Raw genomic sequence first — 20339 nt, forward strand, 5'->3', positions numbered from 1 at the left:
TAATCTTCTCCATTGAGAAAAATCAAAAAGAAAAATGGAATGTGTTCAATTGGAACATGAAATGGACCATGAAAACGTGACCTCTATGAGATAAATAGTCATTTTTGTGCAATTCCAGATGTTAGGAAAGTCTTCGTATCTTATTGGTAAAACAGAGTACTTGAAAGATCCAAAAATTTGTATTAGTGGGGGAACAAAAATTAGTGAACTTAACCCGTGCGTTTATAATTTCTCAATTAGTACATTTTTACTGATAAAATAACAAACTAATGAGTATATTTAATTTCATCTCGTGATAAGTGAAAAGGGATGTGTTTTACACAAAAAGATGGTATAAAAATTTCGCACTAAAAAAAATAGATGAGACAAATATGTTCATAATAGAAATCTAGCGTAATTTAACTGGAACACCATCACAACTCACAAGTTTATCAAATAGAATTGAAATATTCAAGAAAATTAATGTACTGTATAATTTTACAAAATCAAGCGGGGCCGTGCCCCTGCGGCCCCCACTTCGATCTGTCCCTGCTTTCACCTATGTAATTATGCAAAACAATGGGACTGTAAACTGGAGTACCAAGAAAGCAAGCGGGGCAGTTTCGCACATACGTAGTAATTAAATAAAATACTCTTCATCAACGGTCTTTCACCGTGCGATCCCCGTCCTGTAAAACTTATTCGAATCCAGCGGTTGCCAGGGCTTGCACTCAAATCACGGCAGCAGGTGGTCTAACCTTTTTCCCAGTTGTGTGGTCCAACAAAAGACATCATAGTAAATCATGGTCTGAACCCGCCCTGATTACCTGTCACCACCCCATTGGCCTGACCCCCACCAACAAGAAACACCACGTCACCCATTGACCCTTAAAACCGGGCCCCCCGTCTTATCTGGCCGGAGCACGACTCTCCACTGGCAACCCAGCTCTCTCTCTCCTCCTTCCCTCTCTCTCTCTAACCGATCCAGCTCTCTCTCTCTAGCTAACCACAACAGTAAACATCAACTAAACAGCACACCAGTTGATGAGAACGGCAGCAAGTTCTAATCCCTGATTAATTAAATTAATCCCCTTATTAATGGCGTCCTCCTCATAAGCTCCTTCGCATTAATACACTCACTCACCTGCATCTGTTGATACATATATACTCATCTATCTACACGTCTTCGATCTTCTCGGATCCCCCGCATTTTCCTTCTACCAGTCAAAAAACCATGCCGGGTCTAGTCTCTGTCAAGACCCCACCCGAAGCCCCGCCGCTCCGGATCACCGTCCCCGCAGACTCCTCCCCCGCCCCGATCCGGCCCAGCTCCGACAGATCCGACCCGCCGAACCCCAAGACGGCGTCGCCCCTCCTTCGCCGGCCTCCCTCCCCGTCCCCGTCCACCTCCCGGGCCAAGCCCTCGCCGGATCGGAGCTCCGGCAAGAAGAAGTCGCCCGAGAAGCCGCTCCTCGACGAGTCCTCGCTCGACAACCCGGATCTCGGCCCGTTCCTGCTGAAGCTCGCCCGCGACACCATTGCGTCGGGGGACGGGCCGGGCAAGGCGCTGGAATACGCGCTCCGCGCGTCGAAGTCGTTCGAGCGGTGTTTGAGCGATGGGGAGCCAAGTTTGGACCTGGCGATGAGCTTGCACGTGGTGGCGGCGATTTATTGCAGCCTTGGGAGGTTTGAGGAGGCGGTGCCAGTGCTGGAGAGGGCAATCAAGGTGCCTGACGCGGCGAGGGGTGCGGATCACGCGCTGGCGGCGTTCTCGGGGTACATGCAGCTAGGAGATACGCATTCGATGCTGGGACAGCTGGATCGGTCGATCGAGTGTTACAAGGAAGGGTTGAAGATACAGATGGGGGCGTTGGGGGAGACGGATCCGAGAGTCGCCGAGACTTGCAGGTTGATTTCTCGTTTTTATTTTTATTTTTTTATTATTTCATTTTACCATTGTTTTGTTGAATTTTAACTGTGGTTTGTGTACTGTTTTGTGTTGATTGGTACGACGAGTGGTTAAAGTTTGGAAGAGGTTTATAGTGTAGGTTGAATTAGATCTGGTTGTGGTTCTATTGAAGACAGAAACTGGAAAGCTCTGATCTTTGGTTTTACATTCGCATTAATTGATGACATTTGGTTTCGTAAATTGGAATAAAACTGATTGGCTTTGGCATTCAGATTTGCCAAGGGATTAGTCAGTTTTGAATGGCTCGGTTATGTGTTGCATGGATTTCTAAGTGAAACTAGTAAGTTTTGATACCGTCATTATAGGGTAGCTTTCTAAAATGGTAGGTGGAGCACAACAGTGCCGTTGGTTATCATCTTTTGTCATAATGATATGTTATTTTCAAATTGTTGGACTTCGTTGTTGCAGATTTGTGGAATTCAGTGTTTGCAGATTTGTGTTATCTCAGATTTAGGCAGGGGGAAATTTTGGCATGAATTGTGGAAATATATTACAGGGGGAGGTCTGAGATACCATAACCTAGGTCATCTAGTCCACCCATGTAGGCACAAGAACTGCACCCTAAATCGCACTCTCACGTAATTAAAGACACCTCGTGTAAAATTTGGAAGATAAGAACAAGAATTCGCAAACTGCAAAACAAACTCTATTTAGTCTAATTATTTAGCCATAAGCGTGCTTCATTAAGGAGTCCTACACTTTAATCCAATTGCATACTTCGAAAGAAAAAGCACGGGGGCAACCCACTGATGGTTTTATAGAAACTTCAACTTCAAGAGTCGATTGTTTTACATGCCATTAATGTGGGACTTGCAGGGAAATTTATTGTCTTTTCACATAATTTCCTGAAGTTGGTGGAGTCGTTAATCTTGATTAGGGTGTCTTTTTAACATGCTATGTCGAGCACAATCGTGCCATTGGTTATCATCTGTGGCCTTAAAACCTTTTATATCCTGGGAATATTGGAATTAAGTTTGCAGATTGCTGGAACTCCATCCTTTCAGATTTTGGTCATGTCAGATTGAGGTTGGTGGAAACTTTGGCATGACTTGTGCATATTTAATAGAGGGAGTTGGGAACAAGATGGTCTGAGAAACGATAACAATCAGTTAGGATCAAGGAGGTTTGATATTGTTGAATTGTAGTTGACCTCGACTTCATCCTTCGCTGTGGTTGGTTGCCAACTTTAAGTTGTTCTATTGAAGCTTCCTGGAGTTGATGTAAAGTTCATGGTTTCTTATTAATCTAATTAACGTACTATTTTTGGCTTCTTTTTGTTATTGTTTAAACCTTACTTTGTCGTTTTAGGTTGGCTGCAAACTTCATATTTCTCTCTTTATTCATCTTTACTAGTTACTGGCAATGTGCAAGGTCATAAATCTATTTCTATTTAGTCACCCCTAACCCATCTGTGTTGTTTAAAGGACTAAGCCTATCCATGGAGTCAATATTGAATCAGGGTTCTTGGACCTACCCAAGTGACGACTCTTGACTTTAGACCCTTGTAACAGTTTCACTACAATACTTATAAGCTTTGGTATATTTTAGTAGTAGGGGACTTGGATTATTTTTTTATTCTTCAACACATCTTTGGAGTTTGACAATTTTACACTTGAGGCACAACAATGATTCATCTAATATGATGTTTGACAATCGTGGCCATTATATTTATCTGGTGGATAATCTTATTAAAACTTCACATTCTAAGTTCTTCAATGAACTAAATAACTTAATTCCTGATAACTGGTTAAAAACTGACAGGTATTTGGCTGAGGCCCATGTCCAAGCAATGCAATTTGATGAGGCAGAAAATTTGTCCAAGAGAACTCTTGAAATCCATCGTGTGCACAGTCCACCGGCATCTCTTGAGGAAGCAGCAGACCGCCGATTGATGGCCCTCATATGCGAGGCTAAAGGAGATTACGAATCAGCTCTCGAACACCTTGTTCTTGCCAGCATGGCAATGATTGCCAATGGTCAAGAGAATGAGGTTGCTGCTATTGATGTCAGCATTGGAAACATCTACATGTCCCTATCTCGTTTTGACGAGGCTGTATTCTCCTACCAGAAGGCACTCACTGTCTTCAAATCATCAAAGGGTGACAACCACCCTTCAGTCGCCTCTGTTTTTGTTCGGCTCGCTGACCTGTACTACAAGACTGGAAAGCTGCGTGAGTCAAGATCCTATTGTGAAAATGCCCTGAGAATATTTGCAAAACCTGTGCCAGGAACCAGTCCAGAAGAGATTGCTAGTGGGATGACCGAAATTTCAGCCATTTATGAATCATTTAATGAGCCCGAGGAGGCACTGAAGCTCTTACAGAAGGCGATGAAGTTGTTGGAGGATAAACCAGGGCAGCAAAGTACAATTGCAGGAATAGAAGCACGCATGGGTGTAATGTTTTACATGGTTGGGAGGTATGAAGCAGCACATAGCTCTTTCGAGAGTGCTGTGGCAAAACTTAAAGCTAGTGGTGAAAGGAAATCGGCATTCTATGGGGTTCTGTTGAACCAGATGGGGTTGGCTTGCGTACAGTTGTTCAAAATAGATGAAGCAGCGGAGTTGTTTGAAGAGGCGAGAGAAATACTGGAACAAGAGTGCGGACCATGTCATCAAGATACCCTTGGAGTTTATAGCAATCTTGCAGCAACTTATGACGCTATGGGAAGGTAAACTCTCTTTCTGTGCTTTTTCACATGGATTTCTTCTCGAGTCTTCGGTGATAGGAAAACGTTTTTAGGAATCCTATGTAATAATTAGTACTCTGCTTTGCGTGAGCTTGTTGGCTTCTTGTTCTGTTCCTGCTTCAATTCTTCTGAGCTTAGATTCTGTCTCTCTTAACAATAGTGTGAGCTGAAAAGTATCAGAACCTCATAGATGGAGGACGTAGGGCCATGATTAATCATAGGGATGTTAGCACTGTAGCTTATATCAAATTATCTCAAGTGGAGTTTTGAGATGGATCGTCTAAGAGATGACTTTTAGAGCTGAGCTTGTATGATCACACCAAAGGAGTGACAATTTTCAAATCCTAAGGATGGTGGGATTGCTGTCACCTTCTTATTGGTTGAGGAATGTGTCGGCGTAACTTATTTTGTAGTGCTTTGTTATCCATGTTCTCCTTTTTCTGATGAACCTGACCTTAGACAAGTTGGTTCGAAATGAACTATGAAAACTTGAAACACGCACTCTCTGATCGAGGAGAGAATTACTTCTCTTTTGACCCAAGCTTTAATATTTTCCTTGTTTTAGCGTTTGCTCCCAAAATCGATAATAGATCTTCCCAAATAGTATACTAATCTACTGGTTAATAATCCTTTGACCTTGATCTTTGTCATGCTGGATTTTCAGAGTGGAAGATGCAATCGAGATTTTGGAGTACGTTCTCAAATTGAGAGAAGAGAAGCTTGGAACTGCGAATCCTGATTTTGACGATGAGAAGAAAAGGCTAGCTGATCTTCTGAAAGAAGCAGGAAGGTCTCGAAACAAGAAGGCAAAATCATTGGAAAACCTCATTGACCCCAACTCTAAGAGGACGAAGAAAGAGGGTTCAAGGAAGTGGTCTGCGTTTGGATTTAGAAACTGATTTTGTACCATTTCTTCCAATTTTTTCCTCTCTTTTCCTACACGTGCACATTTCTGTAACATAGGAGATTGTGTATAGGTCTAATTTGTAATTTGGCGATGCTTCTTGTTTATCGGGCTTTGAATGTGCGTTGTTCTTTTTCTTGCTGGTATTGGTTTGATCGGATTTGTATTTTGACCTTGAATTATTCACTGGGAATGAAATTTTATCTTTCCATTTCTCCCACTAGGTGGAAATTACTGCTTTGAGTTGAGTGAATAAGTTGCTATACATTGTTACTCTTCTTTTTTTTTTTATCAAAATTGTTACTCCTCGTATTGATATATGTTTGCCAAGTCTTCTTTCAGAAATGCTATTCTCCATTTCAAATTCTCTAGGTCTGCCTTTTCAAATTCTCTAGGTGTGCAAGATATGTGCAAAATTCTCTGTGTGAGAATCATTTCTGTGAGTTGCCAGAAGGTTTTCTCTTTATGAGAATTAGACGTCGTTGGATTCTCATTCTGGCCTCTGGGTTTACATTCCCACTTCTTAAGTTGTTAATTTAGGTTTTGTACAAATATGTCGTACGGTTTTCTCTTTATGAGAGTATTAGATGTTCGATTATCGTTGTGGGGTCACATTTTCACCTCTTAATGGTTAGTTTAGGTTTCTTATACGTATTAAAGAAGAAGAAATTAAAAAAACTTATAGTCCTAGGAAAGGTAAAGAAAGTGATAAATTTCTCAAAAGGTTATTCAACTTAGAGGGTGTTCATTTCAAACACCGGCATAAGCATCATGTATAGTTGTTGTAAAATTTAAGGATGCTCAGGAAATGTAAGAGCGTTCAATTGATCATTCCTTCTAGAACCTGGCTATAATGGATTGCTTAAAAGGTGTATCGCTTTGATGAAAACGGAAGAGAAAATAAGGGTTTAACTTACGGAAACAGGGTCGGTGCTATGTGGCTCAGTGAACCTCTTTCGGGATTAGATTGATATGTGTTGATCACGTAAAAGTCGTTTCAAAAAATATGCACACTAAAATCAACTTGATCCGATACTAAGAGCGACAATTCATTTCAAATAACATGGGCGAGTACTACTACGAAATTATACTCTTCATTCGTCTTCTAAAGACAAATATGCATTCGACTCTGTAGTTAATAGTGCCCGATCAACTTAATTTTTAACATGCATAATTTACTCAGCTAGTCTTACATAACAATAGGTTTGGGCGCGTCATTGTCTCGGAAGGAGCCCACCAAAACTGCATAAGGAACGTGTTGTACATTTGGTGCACAAAACCAACTCCAAATACGTATAGGAAGCAGGGTCCCGGGGCTCGTTCTGAGTCCAAAAACTTGATCTGAATTGTTTAAGTTTGTATATCTCAACCGAACGGGTAGAAATCAAGTCGTTTGGACATCAATAACTCAATGATCAAAGAACATTATTATCGAAAAAAAATAGACGGCAAATATAAGTGCAAAATGCACTTTAAAATAGATTTCATCTGATCATACAGTTCCCATTCTCCAATCGGCTTGATTTTTTTTGCAAGGATGTACTATTTGTCAAGCTCTACAATACGGACATACCGAACGGTTTGGATTTACTTTCGATTCAGCTCAAGGTGAGCCCTGTATTGAAGGCACAACACGATTGCAGCCATACGATTAGCTTCTCCTTTGATAATGAGCCATGAAATGTAAAGATGCATCAATGATCAATCAAGTCAAATACTAGTAGCATCAATCAAGTCAAATACTAGCATGGCTTAAGTTTTAAGCATTGTATTGCAATGGTCAAATTTCTATATTTGGTAAAAGTGGGTGGCCAAAAAAGATGATGAAGATGGAGGAGGAGGAGGGGGACCGGGGATGCTGCCGAGCGGGTGCAAAACGGCCGATCCGGCCCTTCATCTCAGTACGGACGGCATGGATCGAATATGAGCGCATACAAATTGCATACAAATCTGAACCGTCCATTATTCGATTAAGATCTGAGCCATCGATTTCCAAGATAAGCGGCCAGATCGGCCACCCTGCAAAGCTTTACAGGGATTCCGAAGAAGGTGGGGTGGTTGAGCTTAGGCAAATTATGGAAGGATAATGCATTACAACGACAAGATTATATAGGGCGGTTGCTAGACTATGAATTATCCCACACGATTAGATGCATGTGGTCGGTTGTGAATCGCATTGAGCTAAAAAGTAACGTCTATTTTCCCGTGTGATTTAAATTCAAAGACATGGTTCTTACACTCTCTTCTTGATCACAATATTGTATTTGTTCTTTTCCTCTATTTTCTCTGTTCCTTTAAGAGTGAGAGTTTAAAAATTGATTGTAAAAATTAGTTCCCGTACTATGGTACTATGCTTTAAATAATACTCCTTAGTTGGACGGGCTTGGGAAATGAAACTGTAAGAGGATGCACAAGTCTCGTAACTATCTAGTATAAGTTCGGCTTGAACCCGGCCCGATGTACATGCACCGGGTACCCCTTGTTATTACCTTGCGCAAGGTTTTATATAACAGTATCGAGACACGTACCGATAATAGTTGAGGTGCAACCTTGATATCTGGAGTAACGAAAGACACACAACCGGTATCGGTTGTAGCTATTGTATAAAACTCGTTTTTAGAGGAAAAAAAATTTAATGCCCAAATCACCCTTAACGGTCGAGTATCGGTTGTAACATTCGTGAATCAGTTTGTGAATCTGAAATGGATCATTACGTAATGGGAATCGACCGATACGCATGTGATTTTCCCCTCTCACCGATATTACTGGGGTGTAATAGTATCGAGATGCCGAAAAACCGCTACATATCAGCCAATACGTTACGCAACAGACGATTTTTAAAACCTTGACCCTACATTGCCAAAAAAATAAAAAACATCATACTCTTAAAATAACGATATTTAGGTGAGATAATGAAGTTTTTCTAAACTAACATAAACTTCTCACTATATATCTGCCTCAATCATAAAGTCCATGTCCTAATAAAATAAGGCCATATAATTAACCAAATTGAAGGACCAAGGTAGGGGTGAAGTCTAGGCCATTTCCAAGCACTTTCCTCCATCAAGCTAGTGTAACATGCATATAACATGTCATAATCAGATACGAGACACATGAATATGAGCAGAAAGAGAGAGCGATTTTAGCTTACTTTACCTCAGTCAATTACCTCTAATTTTAGAGAGTCGTGCATCGTTTACTCTTTGCCTCTACTAGTGCAATTTTGCTCCTAATTGTATGGTAGTGAAAACAACTTGGAAAGAAAAACAAAAGAGTCTGTAGTCAAAAGTAGGCTGATGGGAAAATCAGATTTTTATGCAACAGGGCATGTCCCTCGTGCTATTTTCTGAGGTTGATTTCTTGTTCCATCACCAATATTCGCCTCGATAACAATAGAAATCCTCCGAAAGCTAGGCGACGGAGTTGGACCACCTCGCCCTCTCCCTAGCTTTCTTCCAAAAATAGAAAAGGAAATAGTTAGGCATGCTGGCAATAAAACCTAAGCTGTACAGTTGAACTATAATTGGTCTGCCGCTTGTTTAAGCTTGTTCGATCGTGTGTGTGAGTTGATCTTGAGCTCGAGCTAAAATATACTTGACTACCGACTCAATTCTCACATACACAAATGTCATACAATTAATACATTGATATCCATGTATAATAATGTGATAAGTATTTTTTTGATCGAAAAAGAAAAGTATTGATGTATAAAAGCAACAAGATGATGAATATTGTAGGGTATTTATAACTTAATTTTTGCTTCCGATATGAGCTCCAAAACTCGAGCTTAATAATATTTCAGGTACTAAGTTTGAGCTCGTTCAATTCTGTATGAATCAAAAAGCTATAATCTCAAATTCGAGCTCAAGTAATTAATAAACGAACCAAACTTGAACGCAACTCGTATAATTAGAAATTACGTACCCTCCAAAAAAAAGAAGAAGTATCTATCGGAATATATATAACACTCAAACTAAGTCATGTGCCTCATGAGTTAGGCTGAGACACAGGGTGGGGGAAAGCTGACCAAACTGGCAAGCAGAAAGGGGACCCATATATGAGGACCACTAAAACAAAATGACAGCCAAAAAAACTACAGTGGGTCAAAAGAAGAATTCTCCACGTGGTTTGTTTCGTCAAATTGGGCAGTGAAATTTATTACTTTTGATAACTTATACGGATATGGATGAACTCGACTTTAAACTCGGTGAATCAAATTAACCTTCAAGTACTACAGTATGAATTTGGCTGTTACCTGGGAAAAGCCAATGCCATGCAAAGTACCAGTGGCTTGCTGTCTGTAACCTACGCAGCATAGGGTTTTGTGTTGGGAAGTGTGCCAACGAAGTACTACTACCAAGTTCTCTCTCCATTCTAGAAATGCACTCCCTAAGTAAAGCCGGTCCTGATTTTTCTGGGGCTTAAAAGGAAAACAAAAGATGAGGCTCTTTAATTAGTCGGATTATTAAGGGATAAAAAATTATGAGGGACCCTTGAAATCCAAAATTTATGGAGGCCTAAAGCGACCGCAACACAAGTTTTAGATCGGGACTGACTATATATGTGCTTAAGGACCGACCCTGTTCGTTTTGGAATTTTGGATTTGGATTTATAAGTAATGAGCTAGTGTAGAGAAATGAGTAATGATTGGAAATAGGGGTAATGATTCGATAGAGATAGAGCAAAAAATGAGAGTAATGATTGGAGAGAAATAGGATAATGATTAGAATCCAAAATCCAAAACTCCAAAACGAACAGGCCGGTGTTTATCGATTAAAAAAAAAAAGGACAAGGGTGTTCAAGAAAACCTAAAAATTCGGATCAAATCGTTGTTGTTTTAGTGGTTTGGTTATGTGCTTAGAATAGTAAGGATCTGATAATTTTAATTTGAATGTAAGTTTTTACTTAATAGGAATTACAGTTGATTACCGAACCGGTCTAATCTCCTGGACTTGTATATATGGGCCATTATATATACATTTGGAGGTAGAAATTGAGTTGCATTAACAAAACGGATCCAGATTCTCTACGAGGATTCTCAAACAATGGTCCAGTTTGTTATAGAATTTTTTTAATATTCTCTGTATCGTTCCAATTTTATCAGATGTCCCTGAAGGGACAACTATATTTGTATTCTGTGCACTAGATACATAAACTGTTTTATGATTTCGTGATTTTACTCCGTAAAAGTAATTTGGGGCTAACATGATAAAAATTGAGAACAGAACTAAAATAAGGCCGGTCTTCCAGTGTGGTCCTTAGGAGGTGTTTTCGGTAGACAATAACTTAAAGATCACTTGTTGTTGTTGAAAAATATAAGTTGTTTTTACTAACCAATAAACCAAGGCAGTGGCAAGGCTATTAGTCCAGCTTAATCGGAACTCAAGTCTGAAAGGGCTACAGCCCCTTGATCCAACTTAAAGGAATGGGTCAAATCGAGAAGCAAGCAGCCTGACTATGAAGAGCTTAGAGTCTATCGGAAGAGGATGTGGTGGTAACCCCCGCAGGTTTGTCCAGAGCCGGGCGTCGAAATGTGATATGACATGCCAAGTAGATAAATTAGCATTTGAACTAACTTAAACCCGTATGTCATTACTTAGGTGTACGTAACTTGACATCTCATCTCTCATGTCAATTTTGACTTTTCATGTCAAATGATTTCTTTCATTACTTTACTCTCCAAAACTTAAATTAAATTGATAATATACCTAAATAAGAAATTTGACATATTGGTTAAAGTGGCTATTCTAGACATGCTAAAAAATTCTATATTGTCATCAAATTGTCACATAAGCTTTTAAAATGATTGACATCTCCACTTTTGACTTCTTTCATCTTTGGTTGGAGATGCTTCAAGCTGTTGAGAAATGTCAAATTGTTTTCACAAACCAATAAGTTGTAAATGATATGCAAAACTTGTTACTTAGTATGAACAACAAGCTAAAATGCCACAAATTGTTGCCCCAAATTGTTAGTGGAAACATGGCCTAACATCAACGACAAGTACTTATATTTTTCATATCCACATATATAGACCGTAAATAATACCCCTTTGTCACTTTTTCAGTGTCCACTATGATTTTTTGTGTCATTTTCAATAACTTATATATCTCGACATATATTATATTTTACGTTTTTGAAATTATTGTCTTATAGAAATAATTAAGATATGTCAAACAAAATCCATATTGCACATTTTTAGCAATATATATTATGATATATAGGCAATTAAAAATAGCACGCAGAACCGTAGATGACATTTAAAAAGAGACGCAGGGAGTAGTTACTTTAACTCCACTAGCAGTTGGGGGCAAACCCTCCATGTGTGCATGTGGAAGTGCAAGTGAAAATATTTGGGGGATGGGAGAGTGGATGGGTAGTTTTTTTCGAGGGTGGGGTGAGTGTAAGGGTCATCATTTAGCCCGAAGGCCCGCGACCTGCCCAAAGCCTGCCCGGCAAGCCGGGCTTTTACCCGGCCCGAGCCCGTAAAACGGGCGGTCTAGCCCAGCCCGTAGTTTGTAATGGGCAGGCTCAGACCTATGAATTTTTACTCGGCCCGGCTCGTGAGCCCGCCCGTGGTACCCCCCCAAAAGTCTGCCAACGGGCTCGCCTATTAGCCCAAAATCCCACAAAACCCTTTCTTTTTTCTTGTGGTTTAGTTTTGCCTAAGGAAATTTAAGCCCGCCTGTTGGCCCGCCAGCCCGCCAATTGGGCTAGCCCGTGGGCTGGGCTTGGGCTTCAATTTATGGTAGGTAGCCCGGCCAGCCAAAAAGAAAAAGCCCGGTCAGCCCGGCCCGTGGGCGGGCTTGGGCAGCAACTTGACGAGCTGGGCCGGCCCGGCCCGATGATGACCCTTAGGTGAGTGGTTGAGTTTTAGTGATTTTACTATTTTACCTCAAGGTTAGTCATGTTACGTTAAAATGTATGTAAAATTTGGATTTAGAATAGGACAAAAGTGAAAATTATTTTTGTGACACGGTTTCAAAAATAGGTAACACCAAAAGCTCCTTCCCCTTTAAACAGATTCGTAGGTTGGAAATTGGAATTAATGCTTGACGAACAATTTAGTTTTCCTATCAGTAACAATTAAAGGTAGCTAGAGATGTCTCTGGTCTATACAGTTTGTAGTTAAATAGTAGTAGTAATTAAATTTTTGCAACATTTTTTTTAATTTCTTTTAAACAATAGTAATTTGATTGTCAGCCTCACATTTTTACCAGGAAGTGTTACAAATGTCTGGGTCGAATACATGTCATTCAATTTCAGGTGACAAAAGGGAGCATGCAGTTAAAGAGTTACCTAGGCGGAACTCTAAAGATGGGAGTAACTTTCCTGGCATTAGTTCGTCCGTTGATGCCATAATTAAAATGAGAAGGGGGTGAGAAGATCGGATAGGAAAATTAAAAAGAAAAAGCATCTCGTAAAGATTGAGACTAAATTCGATAAAGTGAATCATAGAAATAAGAAAGACCCTTATTCTTCAATGTTCTTTAAGGAAGCTCGCAAGATGTTGGATATTGGTAAAACTTTGGGTATTGAAATTAAAGAAAGGAGGAATAATAATCTGAGGAGATTTGTTGAACTGCAAGAGGTAGAATTAAAAGAAAGAATACAAGTTTTAGATGATTTTGGAGGAAGAGGATATCTCGGAGGTCGATGTTAATTTCGTTGAGGATAATGCATCCCTCTCTATGGCTTTTTGATCTCGAGTTTGGTCGGGTTTGAGGTGTCTCGCTTCTTTTTTAGTTTTGCTTAGCGGCTATTTGGTTTTGGTTTTTTCTTTGTGTTTTTGTTGTTGTTGGTGGGGATTTAGGTTTTGGGTGTGAGGCTCGTTTGGGTCTTTTAGTTGCTTTTTGTTTGCAAGTTTCGGTGGTTTTTTTGAGGCTTCAGTTGGCGTCTTATCTTCTTTTAGGTTTCGGGTGGCTTTTGCCAGTGTGCCCTTGATCTTTTTAATCTTTGTAATCCTTTATAAAGATTAATAAATTTTTTTCTTAGAAAAAAGAAGAAGAAGAGAGGGAGCATGCATTCATGCATCCACTTGTGTTTCCTTTTCTTTTCTTTTTTTAACAACCGGATGTTGGGCTAGTTTGCACGCACTCGATTAAGTCTGGAACTCTGAAGTTAACAATCAAGCAAACTATTGTTAAAAAAATAGAATATCGTATTGCTTAAGAGTGAAATGAGTGATTACTTAGTAACATTTGAAATCTTTTCACTCATTGTCAATTTGTTTTGAGATTGATATAAAATTTTCACATAATATCAGAGCGGAGCCCATTCCACCTCAAATTTTAAAATTTTACAATCCACACCCCATGATGAAAGGCCAACAAAAAGGCTGTACAATAATAAGACCCAAAAAGTGGTCGCACGTAACAAATCTCAAATGCGGCTGCACGTGAGGGGGGATGTTAAGGAAATAGAGTCACATATTGCTTGAAAGTAGAATGAGTGATCACTTAATAACATTTGGGACATCTCCATTCATTACCAATTAATTTTGAGATGGATATAAAATTTTCACATGATATCAGAGGGGCCTATTTCACCTCATATTTTAAAATTTTACAATCCACAATACTCCACAATAACAGACCAGCAAAAAAAATTGCATAATGATAGGACCCAAAAAAAGGCCACACGCGACAGACCTCAAATGCGGCTGCACGTGAGGGGTGATGTTAAAAAAATAGAGTCCCTATATTGCTTGAGAGTGGAATGAGTGATCACTTAATAACATTTGAAACCTCTCCACTCATTGTCATTTAATTTTGAGATGAATATAAAGTTTCAATAACTATCAATGGTCCCAAAAATTGCGATGTTTGATTTTTACGAAATTCGAACTTGCGATCTTATGGAAGGAACAAGCCGTTTAGTTGCTTTTCCAATACATACCCACAAAGCCAAACCCCTTGGATTATTCATGCACATGAGTTGATAAGACCGAACCTCCCCTCATCTCTATATGGCTCTATTCCCACTCCCCACCTCCTCCTCCTCCTCGGTGTATTTATTACCTCTCCACTTGCCTTCACTTCACTGCATTTCTCTTGTTAACAACCTCTCTCTCTCTCTCTCTCTCTCTCTCTCTCTCATGGCGGTGTCAAAACAAATCGCCCGTACAGCTGTTGGTATTCTTGGTGGGTGAATTTGGTCTTCACATGCAACACATTAGATCTAATGTGTTTTCCATTCTTCTGTTTTTTCACACAAAAAATTCTAGTAGTTTCAGAGAGAGAGAGAGAGAGTGAGAGAGAGAGAGTGCTTTCCCAGATGTTTTTCTTTCTTTTTTCTTTTTTGAAGTTTTGGACAACAGTACTACTCCTAGTGTTTTCGTTTTTGCAGGAGACAAGACTGATGTGGGTTTAATTTGTTTTGTTTGGTTTTCAGGAAACATCATCTCAATCATCTTGTTCTTGTCACCAGTGTAAGCTTCTCACCTTACTAGCTAGATTTGTGTACGGATGGTGATTGATCATACAATTACTACCCCATCTAAAGTGGAATGATGTGTAATATCTTTTAGTAATTTATTATTGATAAGGTCAATAACTACTAGCCATTAGCCACGTCACTACACCGTTGTTTAAACTGAATGACGTGTGATATGTTTATTGACGGGATCAATCAAACCTTAACCTTACTCATTTAAGGGTTTTGAATTTTGAATTTTAATTATTATCATATTTTTTTTATTTTTTATTTTTATTTTTTTCTATCTTTTTTAAATTATTATTTCTATTTTTAATTATTACTCTATTTCTCTTTACACTCATTATCTACAAATTCAAAATTTCAAAACGAACGGGGTCTGATTGTTACTAGCCACGTGATGACTACACACTTATTTAAAGTGAAAAAAAACAGTTAATGTCAGTTTACTACCGGTGATGACGTGTGATGACTACACTTATTTAAAGTGAAAAAACGGTTAATATCGGTTTACTATCGGTGATGACGTGTGATACGCTTATTGATCATATATAGGATTAATGATTGTTAATATCCACGTCAATCTATACATTTTTTTGTTTAAATTGAGAAACGGTAAATACTGTATCAGTTTATAAGTTGCAATGGTGCGCGCCATCTTTATTTCATGAATAATGTTTGTGACGAGCCGAAATATAATTTGACGCCGGTATACAACTCAAATGACGTGATAATTTGTTAGATCATGGATTTCTCGTTTGATGTGATTTGAATTGGGATTCTCCATTTAATCAACGAATTGATTAAGATCATAAACCAGATTATATATCTACTTTTCTCTGTTAACAAATAATTAATACCATCAGCAGCAATGATATGGGATGAACGTCGCCGAAGGATTGGCATGGTGGTCTTGGCCTGCAACTGGTTAATTGCTCCTTCCTAGGTCGTAATTTAGATTATCATTGTCTCCAATTTTTAGGGTCTCCATGCGCAAGCATGTGAAACGACTGTGACGAAGGCTGTATGAACTAGTCTGGGGTGCGTGCAACTGTTAGTTCGGGACATCATGCATTAAAAAAATAATGATATTTTTTGGTGATAACATTGGGAAATATCATACTCATTTGAGTTCTACATGATAAGTACTAACCAGAACCGTCTACTGAAAAAAATAATCTTACAGGATTTACTACTTTAATTAATGTGTATACATCTTCCACATTTCAACATACTTATACATATGTCAATGCATTTTTATATTATGCAACACACCCTGTTTCGTTAAGATTCTTATTTTTCATTTTATGAGACATGTCATTCTTTCATAATACATCACATTTAATTTAAAAAATAAGTATTTATTTCCTTTAGCAAAACGGGGCCTAAGGCACCGCTCAATAAGATCTGGTTTATCATTCTCCTCACAATTCCTCCATACGAAAAATCCGCCACTCTTAATAAATACTACCGAACCGTTTACATTAGTATGAACCAAAGAGTCGATGAAGTTGAGTCACTCCAACAGTTAGGCCTGTCAATGGGCCGGATCCGATTCGGATCCGATAAGACCCAAATCCGATCCGGATCCGATAAGACTCGAATTCGATAATGGTAATCCGGATCCGAAAATCCGAATCCAATCTGAAAACTTTTTTTACTTCAAAAATTTTAGCAAAAAAAATTTTAGCAAAAAAATTTTTTTTTTCAAAAAAAAAATATTTTCCGAAAAAAAATTTAAAATAAAAAGTAAAAATAAAAATACAACTTCTTAAACATTTTTTTTTCAAAATTAAAAAATTACTGTTTTTTTAAAAAAAATTAAAAAAATTAAAAAAAAATAAAGTTCGGATTCGGATTGATAACGGATTTAATCCGATCCGATCCGAATCCGTATTTGAATTACCGGATTCGGATTATCAAATTTCGGATTGACATTGTCGGATCCGGATCCAGATCGGATTTTTCGGATCGGATCCGGTCCATTGACAAGCCTACTCCAACTGAAAAGGTGTGTCACTCTTAGGCTCCGTTTGTTTCGATATAAAATGTTTTGCAGTGTAAAATATTTTCTATGTAAAATGTTTTTTCAAAAAACAAACTTCAAATTTTTATTTTTCGGTGTTTGGTTGGCACTTGAAAATATTTTCAGAAATCAAGAAAATAGTGTAGAGAGAGAGATGGAGAGCTTAAACGGTGGAGAGATATGAGATTATTGAAATTGAACGTGGGTCAGGATTGACGATCGAGAAAACTGAGCAGTGGAATTGCAGTAGAAGGCAACGGGTTCATTTCAGAAAATAACTTACAAAAGATTTAACGGTAAGTCATTTTCATCCAATTGATGAAAAATGTTTTCCTAATTTTTTACACAACCAAACACCGGAAAATAGGTAAAATATTTTACATACGTCCAAACAAACGGAGCCTTAAAGAATGAAGATTTGTGTAAGATTTATGTGATTTTTTTTCCCTTAAAAGTACATTGAAAAGATTACGAGGTTATGAGATTTTATTTGTGAAGATATTGAAGGTTGCCTTTGTCAAACTCTCAGGCCCACTTTTATTCAAATATGCAAAAAAGGGTCAGTAGAGCAGTTCTCAGCGGCACCCTATCTAGCAACACTGATCAACTGCAGCCTATGGGTCCTGTACGGGCTGCCGATGGTGCACCCAAATAGCACTCTGGTGCTGACCATCAACGGGGCAGGGGTGGTGATCGAGCTAGTTTATCTGCTTCTCTTCCTTCGGTACTCTGATCGGAGGAAGAAACTCAGAGTTGTAGTCATAATGCTGATTGAGTGCGTAATTTTAGCAGCCTTGGCCATTTTGGTTATGACTCTGGCCCACACGACCAAGGTTCGGTCCACCACTGTTGGAAGTATAGCCCTTGTGGGTAATGTCCTGATGTATGCTTCGCCCTTGGCGGTCATGGTTAGTCTTTCCTACCTTCCCATGATGTAACATCTTGTTATACATTAATTTCAGTGACAGAAGATTGGGAGAAATTACTTTAGTGTTCCTAGACATTGCTCATCTCTATCAGGAAAGTATATGAAATTAATGCACACGCTTTCCTACAGAGATGTAGCAAGTAGTGTCCGCAAACATGAGAGATTTACTATGGAGAAATGCTATGCACACCCTTTGCAACGTCCAATGTGAGATTCATACACATCATTTCTGCTAAGGCACCGTTTCGATCTACTAAACTAAAAGTTGTGGGGACTACAGCTTTTTTGTTTTGTCCTTCTTCAAATTTAATTTTTTTGCGTTGTTAATTTTGTGTCAAGCTTTTATGTATTATTGGTTCATCTTGACGAGAGGAACCGAAAAAGTTTAAAAAAATGACTTTACCCAAGTATTTTAGAAAATATCGAAGAAAAAGTTTTAAAAAAATGGAGCTTTTTGGGTTTTTGCTTGGATATCTCCAAAAAAAATCATGTAAAAGTAATAATTTTGTTACTTTACCGATTCCTCTCGTCGAAACGAACTAATAAAGAAAAAATTGGTGCAAAATTAACAAAAGCAAAAAAAAATTAAAATTAAGGACAAAAAAATAAAAGTTCTCAGCGGTAGGTTTTAGTTTAGAGGAAACAGGACCTAAATACTCCTATCCTTTTGCATTCATACTTTACTGCTTCTATGGAGGAAATTTCTCGAATAATTTATTTTTGATCGATATATAGCTGATTGATTAAATTACTGATACCATTTATCTTCTTAAGATAAGATAAGAGATAGTCCTATATATATTTTGTGATGCAGAAAATGGTGATTACGACAAGAAGCGTGGAGTACATGCCGCTTTCTCTTTCCTTGGCTTCCTTAGCCAATGGCATTTGCTGGACTACTTATGCCGTCATCCGCTTTGACCCCTTCATTGCTGTAACCTCTCTCTCTCTCTCTCTCTCTCTCTCTCTCTCTCTCTCAACTAGTTGAGACAGCAAGGAGAACGGCAAACATATACAGCGGATAAAAAAAAAAAACATACCTCTATAGGAGTACATTTTATTTGTAAAATTTAAATCTGATCAAGAATATTAGTGATAATTTATAAATGTAAAAAACATTAAAAAAAATTCCCATACAAACTTTCAACGACGTAGCAAAATGCAGTGGCAATTTCAGAATGATAAGTGGGCGTGTGTAACGATTTGCAATCTTATTACAACTATACATATATTTACACACACATACTTGAACTCGCTTATTTGAACTTCAGCATATGGAGCGTGTTAGTTCTACGCATGGGCGGTGGATCGAGTTTACACACCCCATGAGAAAGAAGTTGCACAAGCATGTGCGGCAGACGGTAGCAGAGTTTTGATTGATTAATATGATTCATATGAAACCGAATGACCAAAAAGGGATACATCATTGTGTGAGAAAAGAAATTAGAGGAGGAAGTAATCTAATCACAATATACATTGTAAAATAGAAATCGTTTTGGGTTTTTTTTTTGTACGAAGTGATTTCTACGGTCCCTTTTTTTATAAACTGCACTTCCCCTTTTGTCTTTTAGCTATGTTGCCCTTAAATGTGCAAAGAGGTGAGATCATTAAGGACAATGTTGTAACTTCACATGAGTAAAGACAAAAAGGGGAGTGCGTTTATACAAAAGGGGTGCGAAAATCACCTCCTTTTATGTTTCCATTTTGCAACTACTGAGATAGAAGAAGAAATCTTAGGTTGTTTCCTAGCTAATTGGGCCTTTTTTTCAGGTACCTAATGGGTTGGGCATCGTTTTTGGGTTGGCCCAGCTTATACTGTACGCCACATTTTACAGATCAACCAAGAAACAGGCATTGGAAAGGCAAGTGAAATGGGAAATGGGACTGGCTGCGACTACCATTTCTGGACTCGACTCCGCAAAAACAAGCAGGGTGGCCCAGAATGGTCATGATTCATACGTAAATGGGACTTGATTGATTAACTCCGTCGTGTCGAGCCGGGTTTCTCATGGGCCTGAGCCCATTTATAAGGGCCCAGTAATAAGATGCTTACTTGTCAGAATAGAATAGCTTCGTCATATACTACTACTAGTATGTATTGAATCCTGAAGTAGGGAAATGCCATGCATTACCCAAATGATCTTCCTATTGGGTTCATCTATTTATCTTCGAATCCTGAAGTAGGGAAATGCCATGCATTACCCAAATGGTCTTCCTATTGGGTTCATCTATTTATCTTCGATTTCTCGTTACGATTATGTTCTGGTTTAAACCTCAGCATGCCACCCTTTCCTCTGAAGTTAAAAAGATTATAAGACGTTGCATTTTTTTCGAGGGAGAAGGGCTGGCAAAGGCGACTGAGAACATATGTACAGCTACAAACGTAAAGATATGCCCAGGGATAAAGTTG

The 20339-nt window shown here is 38.6% G+C and overlaps 2 protein-coding genes across 2 annotated transcripts; both read left to right on the forward strand.

Moving 5' to 3' along the window:
- The first annotated feature begins 902 nt into the window (after nt 1-902).
- Nucleotides 903-5760, forward strand: LOC131332437 (protein KINESIN LIGHT CHAIN-RELATED 1). The gene is made up of 3 exons (XM_058366656.1): nt 903-1887; nt 3710-4618; nt 5301-5760. Exons 1-3 carry the CDS (start codon nt 1214-1216, stop codon nt 5533-5535), a joined length of 1818 nt encoding a protein of 605 aa, XP_058222639.1. The 5' UTR covers nt 903-1213; the 3' UTR covers nt 5536-5760.
- An 8711-nt stretch (nt 5761-14471) lies between these two features.
- Nucleotides 14472-20054, forward strand: LOC131333329 (bidirectional sugar transporter SWEET4-like). The gene is made up of 5 exons (XM_058367793.1): nt 14472-14683; nt 14934-14970; nt 17531-17909; nt 18744-18863; nt 19700-20054. Exons 1-5 carry the CDS (start codon nt 14509-14511, stop codon nt 19901-19903), a joined length of 915 nt encoding a protein of 304 aa, XP_058223776.1. The 5' UTR covers nt 14472-14508; the 3' UTR covers nt 19904-20054.
- Nucleotides 20055-20339: the final 285 nt, after the last annotated feature.

The sequence above is a fragment of the Rhododendron vialii genome, chromosome 7a, assembly GCF_030253575.1.
Source record: "Rhododendron vialii isolate Sample 1 chromosome 7a, ASM3025357v1".
Lineage (NCBI taxonomy): Eukaryota > Viridiplantae > Streptophyta > Magnoliopsida > Ericales > Ericaceae > Rhododendron > Rhododendron vialii.

Coding starts and splice junctions, on each gene's coding strand:
- LOC131333329 (XM_058367793.1), top strand. CDS start 14,509: ATGGCTCTATTCCCACTCCCCACCTCCTCCTCCTCCTCGGTGTATTTA. Junction 17,910..18,743: donor CTTCGCCCTTGGCGGTCATG/GTTAGTCTTTCC, acceptor TTTGTGATGCAG/AAAATGGTGATTACGACAAG. Junction 18,864..19,699: donor GCTTTGACCCCTTCATTGCT/GTAACCTCTCTC, acceptor CCTTTTTTTCAG/GTACCTAATGGGTTGGGCAT.
- LOC131332437 (XM_058366656.1), top strand. CDS start 1,214: ATGCCGGGTCTAGTCTCTGTCAAGACCCCACCCGAAGCCCCGCCGCTC. Junction 1,888..3,709: donor AGAGTCGCCGAGACTTGCAG/GTTGATTTCTCG, acceptor AAAAACTGACAG/GTATTTGGCTGAGGCCCATG. Junction 4,619..5,300: donor ACTTATGACGCTATGGGAAG/GTAAACTCTCTT, acceptor CTGGATTTTCAG/AGTGGAAGATGCAATCGAGA.